The 13532-nt window shown below is 30.2% G+C and overlaps 2 protein-coding genes and 1 long non-coding RNA gene across 3 annotated transcripts; all 3 read right to left on the bottom strand.

Moving 5' to 3' along the window:
- Window positions 1-1201: 1201 nt before the first annotated feature.
- LOC113691872 (uncharacterized) lies at window positions 1202-1897 on the bottom strand. Its single transcript, XM_027210195.2, has 2 exons — window positions 1877-1897; window positions 1202-1801 (listed from the first exon to the last, which is right to left on the bottom strand). Exon 2 carries the CDS (start codon window positions 1797-1799, stop codon window positions 1305-1307), a length of 495 nt encoding a protein of 164 aa, XP_027065996.1. The 5' UTR covers window positions 1800-1801; window positions 1877-1897; the 3' UTR covers window positions 1202-1304.
- Window positions 1898-5048: 3151 nt separating this feature from the next.
- On the bottom strand, window positions 5049-5734 carry LOC113691930 (uncharacterized). The gene is made up of 2 exons (XM_027210256.1): window positions 5713-5734; window positions 5049-5634 (listed from the first exon to the last, which is right to left on the bottom strand). The coding sequence occupies exon 2, from the start codon at window positions 5630-5632 to the stop codon at window positions 5138-5140; it is 495 nt and encodes a 164-aa protein (XP_027066057.1). The 5' UTR covers window positions 5633-5634; window positions 5713-5734; the 3' UTR covers window positions 5049-5137.
- A 3478-nt stretch (window positions 5735-9212) lies between these two features.
- On the bottom strand, window positions 9213-10357 carry LOC140007989 (uncharacterized). The gene is made up of 2 exons (XR_011815409.1): window positions 10292-10357; window positions 9213-10211 (listed from the first exon to the last, which is right to left on the bottom strand). It is a non-coding gene; the product is annotated as an uncharacterized lncRNA (long non-coding RNA).
- Between the last annotated feature and the right edge of the window lie 3175 nt (window positions 10358-13532).

The following is a 13532-nucleotide window of genomic DNA, read 5'->3' as shown; positions in this document are numbered from 1 at the left end:
CAAACCCAAGTATCAAGTTGGGATTCTTGGGAACTTAAGGATCTAGTATTCCTCATCTTTCCAAAACAAAAGCTTGCCCGTTGTTGATGACAAGTGTTACTCGTAGTTAAATAAAAGGAAAAGTCTATACTAAACGATATTGGACTTAAGCCAAAAAAACAAACATTAATAAAGAACTCACCTTCTTATGTTGTGATTTATAATTTTTTTTTGTAGGTGGACTCTAAACAAAATTAGATTTTTCCTAATTATGTCAAATCTTGACCCTACATAACCAAATATTAGTAGTTTCAAGTTACCATTTTTTTTTTCCCTATACATGGTTTTGAATTTTGTTCTTTTTTTATCCTTGGGGATTTGAAACATTGGTTTTTAATTCCTATATTTCATCTTCATTAGTCAATGAACATTCTGGTTCTTCCTGTTTTTTCTTGATAAATTAACATATTGTTTAATAATAAATTATATAAATCGTTGCCATATAACAAACTGAACAGCCTCAATTACAACCCAGAATAGAGATGCAGTTGTTAATGAATATTGATGTTTTGTGTTATATTGATGTTTTGCCCTTAAATTAAATTTCAATAATTGGTTGGTTGTTTAGTATTCTAAAAAGAGGCACAGCTATCAAAATGAGAAGAATGAAAATTCCAACATTATTTATTGGGCAACTATGACTTAAGTGCTTTTTCTTGAAAATTGTCGGAAGAGTGCAAAGGAATAGTTAGGGCTAATTCATTTTCCATTTTACCACAACAAATATTTTTGGACAAATTGAAATAAAAACTAGGATGTATAAAATTGGATGGAGCTAGCAGTTAATACCACATTTTCTCAAACAGAAGAATACAAATGTTCGGATTTTTAGGTGTACAAGATGATTTTTGAGAACGCAATGCTTTTGCGCGGTATTTTTGTTGACCATATGAATGTATGGTAAATTCTAACTTTTTTTCGTGCCTTCTTAATTTACTTCATTTGTCGGATCTTTTTTTTTAATGTAGGGTTAATTTTATCCTAAAATGATTGCATATGAACATCTAATTTTTTGATTATGGGAATGTACAATGCATGTGTAAGGCCTACCAATTTATATTAGTCGTATAAGTTATCTATATATGCTTCAAAAGGATGCCTGACTATGAAATTTACCTCATAACATCAAAATCAATATATAATTTATTTTGTGAAGCATGGATAAACATAAAGTGAATGAAAATGGTAACCCATCAACTGCAGTCCATGAAGATTAAGATGATATATTTTACATTAGCTATCCAATATTTGGATCAAAACCATGATCATGGTAGAGAGGCGACTTTAATTGACACCTCATTGAAAGATTTAGCAGTATCTAATTGTATGCCATATTCATTTGGAATGGGTTCGGAGAGGTGATCAACGCACTTGAAGTAATAATCCAAGCCGCTGTGAAGAAATGCTAAGGTGGCTAGTTTTCGCTTCAATCTCCATGCTTTAAACGCGGCTTTGCAGTAACCCAAAGTTATGTCAAATTGATCCACACACAATTTGGCCACCTCCCGAAAGCGGCCAGTAGAATTCAACGAAAAATCGAAAGCTGATTTTCGGATGATAACATATGCATCAGTAGCGCAGATTATGGATTTGGCAGCAAAGTCTGGTTCTTGTGGGTTGCTCTTTAGGCAGTCATAGCACATATAATAATAAATGCCAATCTTTTTGCATACACCAACGATCGCCGAGTCATCGCCTTGGACTCCTAAGTTTCCCCACAAAAGCCAGGCGAACAAGCAAAATCGACCAAAGGAAGCCATTCCTGCTTAATATTTAGATAATCGTTAGGCAAACGTTAGGCATATATACAAAAGATGTATACAAGAGAGTACTTTACCAGTACAAGGTAGAAGAGAAAATTGTCCAACCAAGAATGCAGTGAGAAGTGTATGGACTTCTTCATTTAAATAGAAAAAGTTGAGGATCACCGTCAGCAATTAATTTCAACAATAAATTTTGGACCAATTAAGTCAACTAGTATTAGTTTGAATTACGAGAATCCAAACTTGGTGAAGTTACGCGCACCTTTTTTTTTAAATAAAAATCATAATTACATTTATGAGATCTGCACTAATAACAAAAAATAAATCACTAGACTTGTCACCTGAACAATAGATCTAAAGGATTTGAAAGATATACCCTATAAGAGAAAATAAGAAATATTATATGATGAACCTCCAATCTATTGTAAATGATGATATCAATTTCTTTGAACCCCACCAAAATATGTACGAGTCTTCTCCCACAAATTTTGTTGCTTAGCTACTTTATATATTATAAGTTGGGATTCTTGGGAACTTAAGGATCTAGCATTCCTCATCTTTCCAAAACAAAAAGCCTACTCGTCGTTGATGACAAGTGTTACACGCGGTTAAATAGAAGGAAAATTCTATACTAAACAATATACGACTTAAGCGACAGAATGAAATATTAATAAATAACTCACCTTCTCGATTTTAAAGATTTTTATGTGTATCTATTATTTAGAAATGTGTGATTTATAGTTATTTTTTGTAGGTGGGCTGTAAATAAAATTAGATTTTTTTCCTAATTATGTCAAATCTTGACCCTGCATAACCAAATATTAGTAGTTTCAAGTTACAATTTTTTTCCTATCCATGATTTTGAATTTTTGTTTTTTTTTTTTATCCTGGTCGATTTTGAAATTTTGATTTTTAATTCCTATATTTCATCTTCATTAGTTAATGAACATTCTGTTTCTTCCTGTTTTTTCTTGATAAACCTTTGGTTTAATAATAAATTATATAAATCATTGCCATATAACAAAATGAACAGCTCCATAAAAATCCAGAATAGGGACGCATGCAATGCAATTGTTGATGAATATTGATGTTTTGTGTTATATTGATTAGCAGACGCATGATTAGGCATGTGAGAAAAAATATTAAAGATTTCCTAAGGTTCAATCAGAATTCTTTTTAGTACAAAAAAGTTGTACTCCCTCCTCCTCATTTTGTATGTTCCAGTCAAAGTTAGGTAAGTTTACACATTAGTTACCAAAGCTGCCATTTCCCTTATTGCCCTTAAATTAAATTTCAATAATTGGTTAGTTGTTTAGTATTCTAAAAAGAGGCACAACTATCAAAACGAAAAAAATGAAAATTCTACTCCCTCCGTCCCACTTTTGATAGTTCTGTTTCTTTTTTCGCATAGTTTAAAAAAAAATAGTTAATTTTGTTGGAAAAGTAAATTTAGATTGCTATTTTCCTAAAATAGCCTCACATTAAATAGAGTACAATTTTATGGGAACTTGAATTGATGGTAAAAAAAGAATCAACCCTCATTAAATGGGATAGGTTTATAGTAACAACAATTTACATTAAATAAGGGTATTTAGGAAAATTAAAATACAACTACATTTTTCAATTGGAAAGTGGACTACAATTTGGGACAGACGAAAAAAGAAAACAGAACTATCAAAGTGGGACGGAGGGAGTAACATTATTTATTGGGCAACTATGACTTAAGTGCTTTTTTATGAAAATTGTCGGAAGGGTACAATAGAATTGTTAGGGCTAATTCATTTCCATTTGGCCAAAACAAATATTTTTGGACAAATTGAAATGGAAACTGGGATGCATAAAATGGGATGGAGTGAGCAGTTAATACCATATTTTCTCAAAAAACAGAAGGATAAAAAAAGTTAGGTTTTTTAGGTGTACTAGATGAAATTTGAGCGTGGTATTTTTGTTGACTATATGAATGTATGGTAAGTACTTACTTTTTTTCGTACTTTCTTAATTGCTTTATTTATTGGATCTTTCTTTTAATGTAGGTTTAATTTTGTACCGAAAGGATTGCATTTGAACATCTAACACCTTTAAATCAATTTTCCTATTTATATTAGTTCCGTTAATTAGTTCATTCTTTGCTATGCCTTCTTTATGTTGGGAGGTATCGGGTTTCGAATAACCACAACACACAGCGAAAATCTCCCCAATTTGTTAGAACAGATTAGGAGCGTAATACAAGACAAAATCCAGCAACTAATGGAAGATAAATCAGCTCACAAACACAAAAAAAATCAACCACAAGAAGACACAGTTTTACGTGGAAAACTTCTCCAATGTGAAGAGGAAAAACCACGAGACTCTTAAGCCCACCACAAATTACTCCACTATCACCAATTAAAAGTAGAGTATAACTTTCAGCAAGTACACAATTGAGATATGGTCTTAAACAATCAACAAAGTCACCAAATCCCAAATAAAGAGCAAAAGCTGTGAAAAACTTCATCAGAAACAGCAGCAGTCCAAAATTTATAACTAAAGATTGAACTGTTCAAATCCGATCCCACCGTCAGAATGTAGAAGTGGATGTCCTCTACCTTCAGTTAAAATTTCAGGCCGATCAGACGTTGGTTGCTATGTCAATCAAGTGATTTACCGCAACTGCTCAAACCAGAAACTTGCTGAAATTTTTCTCCAGAATTTTTCTGCGTTTTTCACTTTTTCTGCCTTAACAATAAACCTAATTTGACCTATAAATAGGTAGGGCAGCTCCTTAATGGGCTTAGACAATTACCCATTAATTTTTTGACTTTTCTACATAAGTTGGGAGCCCAAAAAACCCAACACTTTATTCATCCATTTATTTTAAATTCTGCATTAGTTAATCGATTATGGCATGGCGATGGAAGCAAGATGGACTTGCACAGTAAGCAAGATGTAAGGCTTTTTTTTTTTTTTTTGAGAGAAGCAAGAGTTTTTAGAAATTAGCTCGCTCATACACACACACATATACATATACATATATATAATATTGTTACCAAATCGAGTTTTTACCCAATTCATATTTCTCTACTTTTCCTTCTTTAAATTAGAATACAACGCACTGAAGATAAATGAAAATGGCATCATTTCTCATAGTGCACAAAGATAAATGAAAAAAGAAAGGATGGATGACTTCATACCATCAAAATCAATATATAATTTATTTTGTGAAGCATGGATAAACATAGAGTGAATAAAAACGGTAAGCAAGTATATATTAAGAAAAATACCCATCAACTGAAGCCCATGAAGATTAAGATGATATATTTTACATTAGCTATCCAAAAATTGGATCAAAACTACGATCATGGTAGAGAGACAATTTCAAGTGACACCTCATTGAAATCTTTAGCAGTATTTAATTGTACGACATATTCAATTGGAACGGGTTCGAAGACGTGATTAACGCACTTGAAGTAATAATCCAAACCGCTGCGAAGAAATGCTAAGGTGGCTAGTTTTCGCTTCAATCTCCATGCTTTAAACGCGGCTTTACAGTAACCCAAAGTTATGTCAAATTGATCCACACACAATTGGGCCACCTCCCGAAAGCGGCCAGTAGAATTCAACGAAAAATCGAAAGCTGATTTTCGGAGGATAACATATGCATCAGTGGCGCATATTATGGATTTGGCAGCAAAATCTGGTTCTTGTGGGTTGCTCTTTAGGCAGTCATAGCACATATCATAATACATGCCAATCTTTTTGCATACACCAACGATCGCCGAGTCATCGCCTCGGACTCCTAAGTTTCCCCACAAAAGCCAGGCGAACAAGCAAAATCGACCAAAGGAAGCCATTCCTGCTTAATATTTAGAAGATAATCGTTAGGCAAACGTTAGGCATATATACAAAAGATGTATACAAGAGAATACTTTACCAGTACAAGGTAGAAGAGAAAATTGTCCAACCAAGAATGCAGTGAGAAGTGTATGGACTTCTTCATTTAAATAGAAAAAGTTGAGGATCACCGTCAGCAATTAATTTCAACAATAAATTTTGGAACAATTAAGTCAACTAGTTAGTTTGAATTATGAGAATCCAAACTTGAGAAGTTAAGCACACTTTTTTTTTTAATATATAAAAATCATAATTACATTTATGAGATATGCACCAATAACAAAAAATAAATCAGTAGACATGTCACGTGAACAATAGATCTAAAAGATTTGAAAGGTATACCCTGAAAGAGAAAATAAGAAATATTACATTATAAATCTCCAATCTACTGTAATATCAATCTCTTTGAACCCCACAAACATCTGTGCAAGTCTTCTCCCACAGATTTTTTGTTTAGCTACTTCAAGCCGATATATCAAGTTGGGATTCTTGGGAACTTAAGGATCTAGCATTCCTCATCTTTCCAAAACAAAAGCCTGCTCGTCGTTGATGAAAAGCATTACACGCGGTTAAATAGAAGGAAAATTCTATACTAAACAATATACGACTTAAGCGACAGAGTGAAATATTAATAGATAACCCACCTTCTCGATTTTAAAGATTTTTATATGTGCGTCTATTATTTAGAAATGTGTGATTTATAGTTAATTTTTTGTAGGTGGACTCTAAATAAAATTTAGATTTTTTCTAATTATGTCAAATCTTGACCCTGCATAACCAAATATTAGTAGTTTCAAGTTACGATTTTTTTCCTATCCATGATTTTGAATATTTGTTCTTTTTTTTTTTTAATCCTGGTAGATTTTGAAAAATTGGTTTTTAATTCCTATATTTCATCTTCATTAGTTAATGGACATTCTGCTTCTTCCTGTTTTTTCTTGATAAACCTGTCGTTTAATAACAAATTATACAAATCGTTGCTGTATAACAAAATGAACAGCTCCATAACAACCCAGAATAGGGATGCAGTTGAAGAATGTTGATGTTTTATGTTATAGTGATTGCATGACGCATGATTAGGCATATGAGAAAAAAATACTCAAAAGTTGCTCGGGTTGAGTGAGAATTCTTTTTAGTGCAAAAAGTTGTCGTCCCTCCTCTTCATTTTGTATGTACCAGTCAAAGTTACATAAGTTTACACATCAGTTACCAAAGCAACTATTCCCTTATTGCCTTTAAATTATATTTCAATAATTGGTTAGTTGTTTAGAATTCTGAAAGAGGCACAGCTATCAAAATGAAAATTCTAACATTATTTATTGGGCAACTACGACTTAAGTGCTTTTTCTTGAAAATTGTCGGTAGAGTACAAAGGAATAGTTAAGGCTAATTCATCCATTTTACCATAACAAATATTTTGGGACAAATTGAAATAAAAACTAGGGATGGAGCGAGTAGCTAATTCCACATTTTCTCAAAACAGAAGAATAAAAAAAGTTAGGATTTTTAGGCGTACAAGATAATTTTTGAGAATGCATGGGTTTTGCATGGTATTTTTGTTGACTATATGAATGTATGGTAAATTCTTTTTTTTTCATGCCATCTTAATTTACTTTATTTATCGGATCTTTTTTTTTTAATGTAGGTTTAATTTTATACTAAAATGATTGCATATGAATATCTTGATCATGGGAATGCACAATGCATATGTAAGGTCTTCCAATTTACATTAGTTCAATTAATTAGTTCATTCCTTACTATGCCTTCTTGATTTATTTATTATTATTTTTTTAATTCTGCGTTAGCTAATTGATGATGGCATGGCGGCGGAAGCAAGATGGACTTGCACGGTAAGCAAGATGTAGTTTCTTTTTTTCTTTTTTATTTTATTTTTGAAAGAAGCAAGAAGCAAGTTTTCAAAAATTAGTTCGCTCCTATATATATATATATATATATATAAATATATATTCCCAAATCAATTTTTTATCCAATTCATGTTTCTCTACTTTTCCTTCTTTAAATTAGAATATAACACAATATTATGAATTTATTCTTCTCTTCTCCTTCTTTTAATCCTTCTCCTAGTAAAATATTAGAACAATCTAGTTGCTAATCATCTTGCAGCCCAAATTAACTAATACCATTGCTCATGACAAAATACTGCAACTTATCCTTATCCTTTTATTTTCTCTTTCCTATGTGGCTTAACCACAGGGCAAATAGGTGCAACGTGCTTTATGAGTTAACCCCCTAATAACCTACGTTATTTCATCCCTCTTTTTTCTCTTGCCTTTATAATTCTAGATAATCCTTCCATAACTATTTCTTTCATTCTTTCACCTTTTTTTTCCTTAAGCCTAATCGTCAAGCCTAAATTTCCTGGGGATTAGTATAAATAATTTTGAATTATGTTTTTAACTCTCTCTCATCTTCAACTCAAAAGTTCGAAATATCAATTCAAATATTAGATTATCGCTATCGCAGATACTCTACATTTTTACTCATATATATGGTTCTCGATCTATTACTCATCACTTTATCAAGCAGTGAAAATGTTTACACTTTTCCACCAATTTTTTTGGAAATTTTTTTTTTTTACTTCAATGCAAGGACCGGATTTGGAACTTCGTTTTTATTCCATTCAATTGAAGGACCGCATTTGGACTTTGTTTATACTCGTTGTATGTGGTCTGTAATTTCCTACACCTTCCTCATAGTTAGGTCGTTGAATTTGAATTTTCTAAGTAAGTCTTCAAAAGTTACAGTTTGGTTTTTATTTCTGGCAAGGTTTTTGTAATTAATTTGTTATTTCAATTTATGGATTCACTCTTCAATTCAAGTAGAACGAATATTGCTTTTTGGTTAGTGATTTAAAAGTGGCCTTTTAAACTATGTGTTTTCACACGATTTTTTAATTGCCTTTGACAATTTATTAATTGTCTTCAACAATGTACTAATTTTTTTTTTATTTTCTAGGTTCCTGGGGTTAAAAAAATTTTGTGCAGTTTTCAATGTTTTTTTAGACTTTGGTAGAAAGTTTCTAAAGAACAAGAATGTGTCATTGATTACATAAATGGCAAGGCATCAAGTTCATTGTCATACAGCAGTTCACGTCATGCAATATGCATCAGACTATTTAGATTTTTTATGTTTTTTACGTAAGAGCAAAATACTTCTTATGTTTTTGTTTTGCTTCTATTAGCCGTGCACAGATTTAGAAGGTTGCTGTGTTCCTATGACTTGATTGATTCTGGATTCTGATCTTTTATTAATACTTCATTCGGTTTCTTTTCTTTTCACATTAACCTTTAAGCCATTTATATTAAGTACCAAAATTGATGTTTTGGTAACGAGTTGGCCATTCTTTTGTTTACGGAAGATCAACCAAGATTTGATCTTACTTATTTTCAAGTTTTTGAATGTTGTCATATCATTGAATGTTTTTTTTTTTTTTACATTTTTGAATTATTAATCACTAAATTAGATGTTTACATTTACATTATAAGACTATTTTTGAATAACAATGTGCACATAGTAATGTATTTAAGAAAGGTTATAATAGATTGTACATTAAGTTGTATTTTATGCAAATATTTTTATGAACTACATTAAATAATTTATTATTTTTAAATAATTTTCATTCAACGAACGGATACAAAACTAGTTGGTTTAATATTCTACACATTATTTCACCACTCGTCCCTTGCTATGTCGTCCCAGCCCTTCCAAAATTTCACCACCTGCAAAATCACCACAAAAAACGCGGCAACGGCAAAAACTATCAAAGCTCGTTCTACTGTGCCCCCTTGAGGTTTGATTCCACAGTAAATGGCAGACTTGCACCGTTTACAGGAGTAGCACGAGGTTTGATTTTTGAATTGCCATTTTGAGCAGTCAACTTCCCGGGTCGATTTCTGACCTTTGCAATCTGAAGGCCTCTGACAGCAGCCGTCAACTTCCGGGAAATAACGGCAAAAATTCCGTTGTTCCAAACACGTCTGTATCGGAAGCCATATATGATCATCTTCATTGACATACTTGGCTTTCCACGTTTCCTCAGTCGGAACGACCATAATGAGAAATAAAATAAGTGCGACAAAAAAGGCTAATCCCAGAGCTACATTAAATAAAAATGTAGCGACGAATCGCCTTCTGTGGTTCATTCTGATGTACAACAACGCGAGGTTGCTGGATAGCAGAAGGGCCAGCGGACAGCCAGCTAGAAAACCTATGATGACCAGATCTTTGCTGGAAAGTTTCCAGCAATGGTCGTGAACTGACTGGACTATCAGACTAGCTGTGGAACTGATGCCGAGCCATATCATAATGGCGAATTTAATAGAAAATGCCAGAAAGTTTCTCAATTCGACCATGGTAATCAAATATGCAGAAGAATGACAGAGGTGATATGGCTATGAGGGAAAGTGATTAAGAGGGAAAAAACAATGGATGTTCTGAAGTATAGCAGTGCGACTTGTGAGCTTCAGCAGTCACCGCATCAAAAAGCTTCCTCCAGGAATCTTGTTGATCCAATCATTCCTAATGGACAAGCAAAAGAAATATTGAAGAACTGAACAAGAACTGATCAGTTTATTAGCAAAGGATGAACAGAAAAATACCTGCAGAAAATGGACGAAGAGAATGAGCTTAGTTCATATTGCCATCAATTGCAAGTACAAAAGCGCATTTATATACAAAATGTTAGTAGTTTATCACTAGTTTACGTATTTTAGAGATCTTACTGCTATGGATTTTAATTTAATAAGGTAGTTACTTAAAATTTATAGGTTGTTCCTATTATTGTATCATATTTGTGACTCTTATTGAAAGAGATATGTGGGTTTTCTTTGTTAACAAACTTTTCTCTTCACCGGTCTATAAAACTCAATCAACACGTAATTTACAGATACTTTTTCATATACTAGGCTGAGGGAGTTTTGTTAAGGTTTTGTTGTATCCTAGGCTTTGTTATTACTCTTAACGTAAGGAGTTTCTTTGTTTTTATGTGCTTATAAGCACTAGAAACTTCCATTCCAAAATTGCTATAGTCTAGTATTGACAATTACGTGCAAGAAGGATGAGTGCAAACTCCTAATGGAGCATATTGGTTTAAACGTCTCAAGTAACTTGGGCATTAATTATAAGAAACTACGGGCCTGTTTGGAACCTGAGTTTTTTGGGAGTTTGTCTAAAACTTTACTGTAGTGCACTGTAGAAGTTTTTGAAAAAATTTTGTAGAAATTTTTGTAAGGTGAAAAACTTTTTTGTAGAAGTTTTTGAAATGTTACTGTAGACGTTTTTTGGATTATTTTTAGAGGTATTTTTAAATCATATTTTTGAGTATTTTATAATTTATAATTTTTATATTTTTAAACATTTATGCATTTATAATATATTAATAAATATTTAGAAATAAATATATTTATATATTTATATATTTATATAAAAATATATAAATGTATTATATTATATATAATACGTAATATACATATATTTATAAATGTATAAATGTATAATTAATATAAATGTATAAATTATAAATGAATATTATATAAATGTATAAATTATAATTTATAAATTTATATGATGATTATGTATAAATGTATTAATATAATTAATATAAATGTATAAATGTATTAATATTATGTATAAATGTATAATTAATATTGTTTATAATTTATAATTTTTATTGTTCAAATATTTATATGCATTTATGCATTTATAATACATTTATAAATAAATATATTTATATATTTATATAAAAATATATAAATGTATTATATTATAAATAATACATAATATACATATAATTATAAATGTATAATTAATATAAATGTATATATTATAAATGAATATTATATAAATGTAAAAATTATAATTTATAAATATATATGATGATTGTATAACTGTATTAATATAATTAATATAAATGTATAAATGTATAATTAATATTGTTTATAATTTGTAATTTTTATTGTTTAAATATTTATATATATTTATGCATTTATAATACATTTATAAATAAATATATTTATATTGTTATATAAAAATATATAAATGTATTATATTATATATAATACATAATATAAATATATTTACAAATATAATAATTGTATATTATTATAAATGAATATTATATAAATATATAAATTAATATATTATAAATAAGTAAATATATAATATTATGTATAAATGTATTAATATAATTAATATAAATGTAAAAATGTATTAGTATTATGTATAAATGTATAATTAATATTGTGTGTTAATATTATGTATAAATGTATTATGTTATACATAATACATAATATAATTGTATATAAATATACATAAATATATATACATAAATGTGTAATATATATACTATGTATTATGTATATTAAATATATAATATTTATATAAATGTATAATTACATATTTATATTAATATTAATTTATATGGTATATATTATTTATATAAATATATAAAAATATATTTTAAATAAAATAAAATATTTATAATATGTTTAAATAAATATATATAATAAATTTTTGAGGGTGAGGGACTCAAAAATTCAAAAATATTTTTGAGATTACCGGCGGCGCCGGGAGAGGTGGTGGAGGCGGTGTCTGGTGTGGTGGGTTGGGTGAGGAAGGAAGAAAAGTTTTTGAGAAATTTTTTGTGTATAGATTTTTGAAGTGTGTAGGTAAAAAACTTTGAAAAGTTTTTTGGGGTTCCTGTAGCAAAAGTTGTTAAAAAACTAGTAGCTAAAAAACTTGGTAAAAAACTATGGTGCCAAACAGGCCCTACATTTATACGAGTTTAGAAGTGGTGCCACTTTGAAGAAAGAGAGTTGGATAGTCTCCGGTAAAAATTCATGAACAAACAGGATTAGCACTTGGCCATTAACGTATTAAGGTAATTTAAACCTCGTGAAAAATAAGATAACTATAATGCTTGTTTTGTACTATACAAAGAGGAGAAATTTTCAATGTTATGATGAATTCTAAAAACATTCTATAATAAGGGCCTTTCTAGTGTTTCTTTCCGCTAGGGGGGTCTTCGCATTTTATCAATGCAAACTCCCTAGACATCTCATTTGGCAAATGTGTTGGCAACTTAAATTCTTATCTCACAGAATAATAAAAAGAACTCCATTCATTTAGAACTCTTAGTAACAGAGAAAGAGCTCCATTCATTTAGGACTCTTAGTTTATGTAATTGACAATACTCCTTTTACAGAGTCGGGACAACCAGTATAATCTCAAATCTGTCTTGGGTACACCAAGACTTTCACTTATTTTTTACTCCTTGTACAGACGTTTCAGTTTTGTTTTGGCAGAATGAAATTGGCAAGTGTGAGGTGATAGATTTAAGTTTTTAGAACCAAATTCAAAGTGATCTCGCATTTGGAAAATGCGAACACCCTCTTGGTGAGAATACCTAACTACAATTACTCTAGATCTGTTTGTGGAATGTCTTTTATTTTTTATAAGAAATTTAGAATTCTCTCATACAAAGAGACAGAGTTCAATTTTCAAATACTATCAACTTTATGGTTTTGTGTGCTAGGGAATGGTTCAACTTGAGAGACACCTTCTTTAAGCATAATACTTGTCGTGTGAAAAAGAAATCCAAACTAGTTACAAATCAGTGGGGGATTGTTATTAACTCTTCACTAATTTGCGTATTTTAGACATTTTTCTACTATGAATTTTATTTAGATTAATAAGGATAGTTACTTAAAATCTATAAGTTACTTCTATTAGTATATTTCTTCATAAAAGAGAAGTTATCAAATTTGTAACTCTTATCAAAAACAGATATGTCGGTTTTCTTTGTTAATTAACAGGCTTTTCTATTTATTAATGTCTAAACAA

This window comes from Coffea arabica, chromosome 6c, assembly GCF_036785885.1.
Source record: "Coffea arabica cultivar ET-39 chromosome 6c, Coffea Arabica ET-39 HiFi, whole genome shotgun sequence".
Taxonomy (NCBI): domain Eukaryota; kingdom Viridiplantae; phylum Streptophyta; class Magnoliopsida; order Gentianales; family Rubiaceae; genus Coffea; species Coffea arabica.
The sequence above is the reverse complement of the archived record's forward strand: the minus strand, read 5'-3'. Positions and strand labels throughout refer to the sequence as shown.

Bases quoted from the DNA above. Each gene is read 5' to 3' on its own strand.
- LOC113691930 (XM_027210256.1), bottom strand. From the start codon at position 5,632: ATGGCTTCCTTTGGTCGATTTTGCTTGTTCGCCTGGCTTTTGTGGGGA.
- LOC113691872 (XM_027210195.2), bottom strand. From the start codon at position 1,799: ATGGCTTCCTTTGGTCGATTTTGCTTGTTCGCCTGGCTTTTGTGGGGA.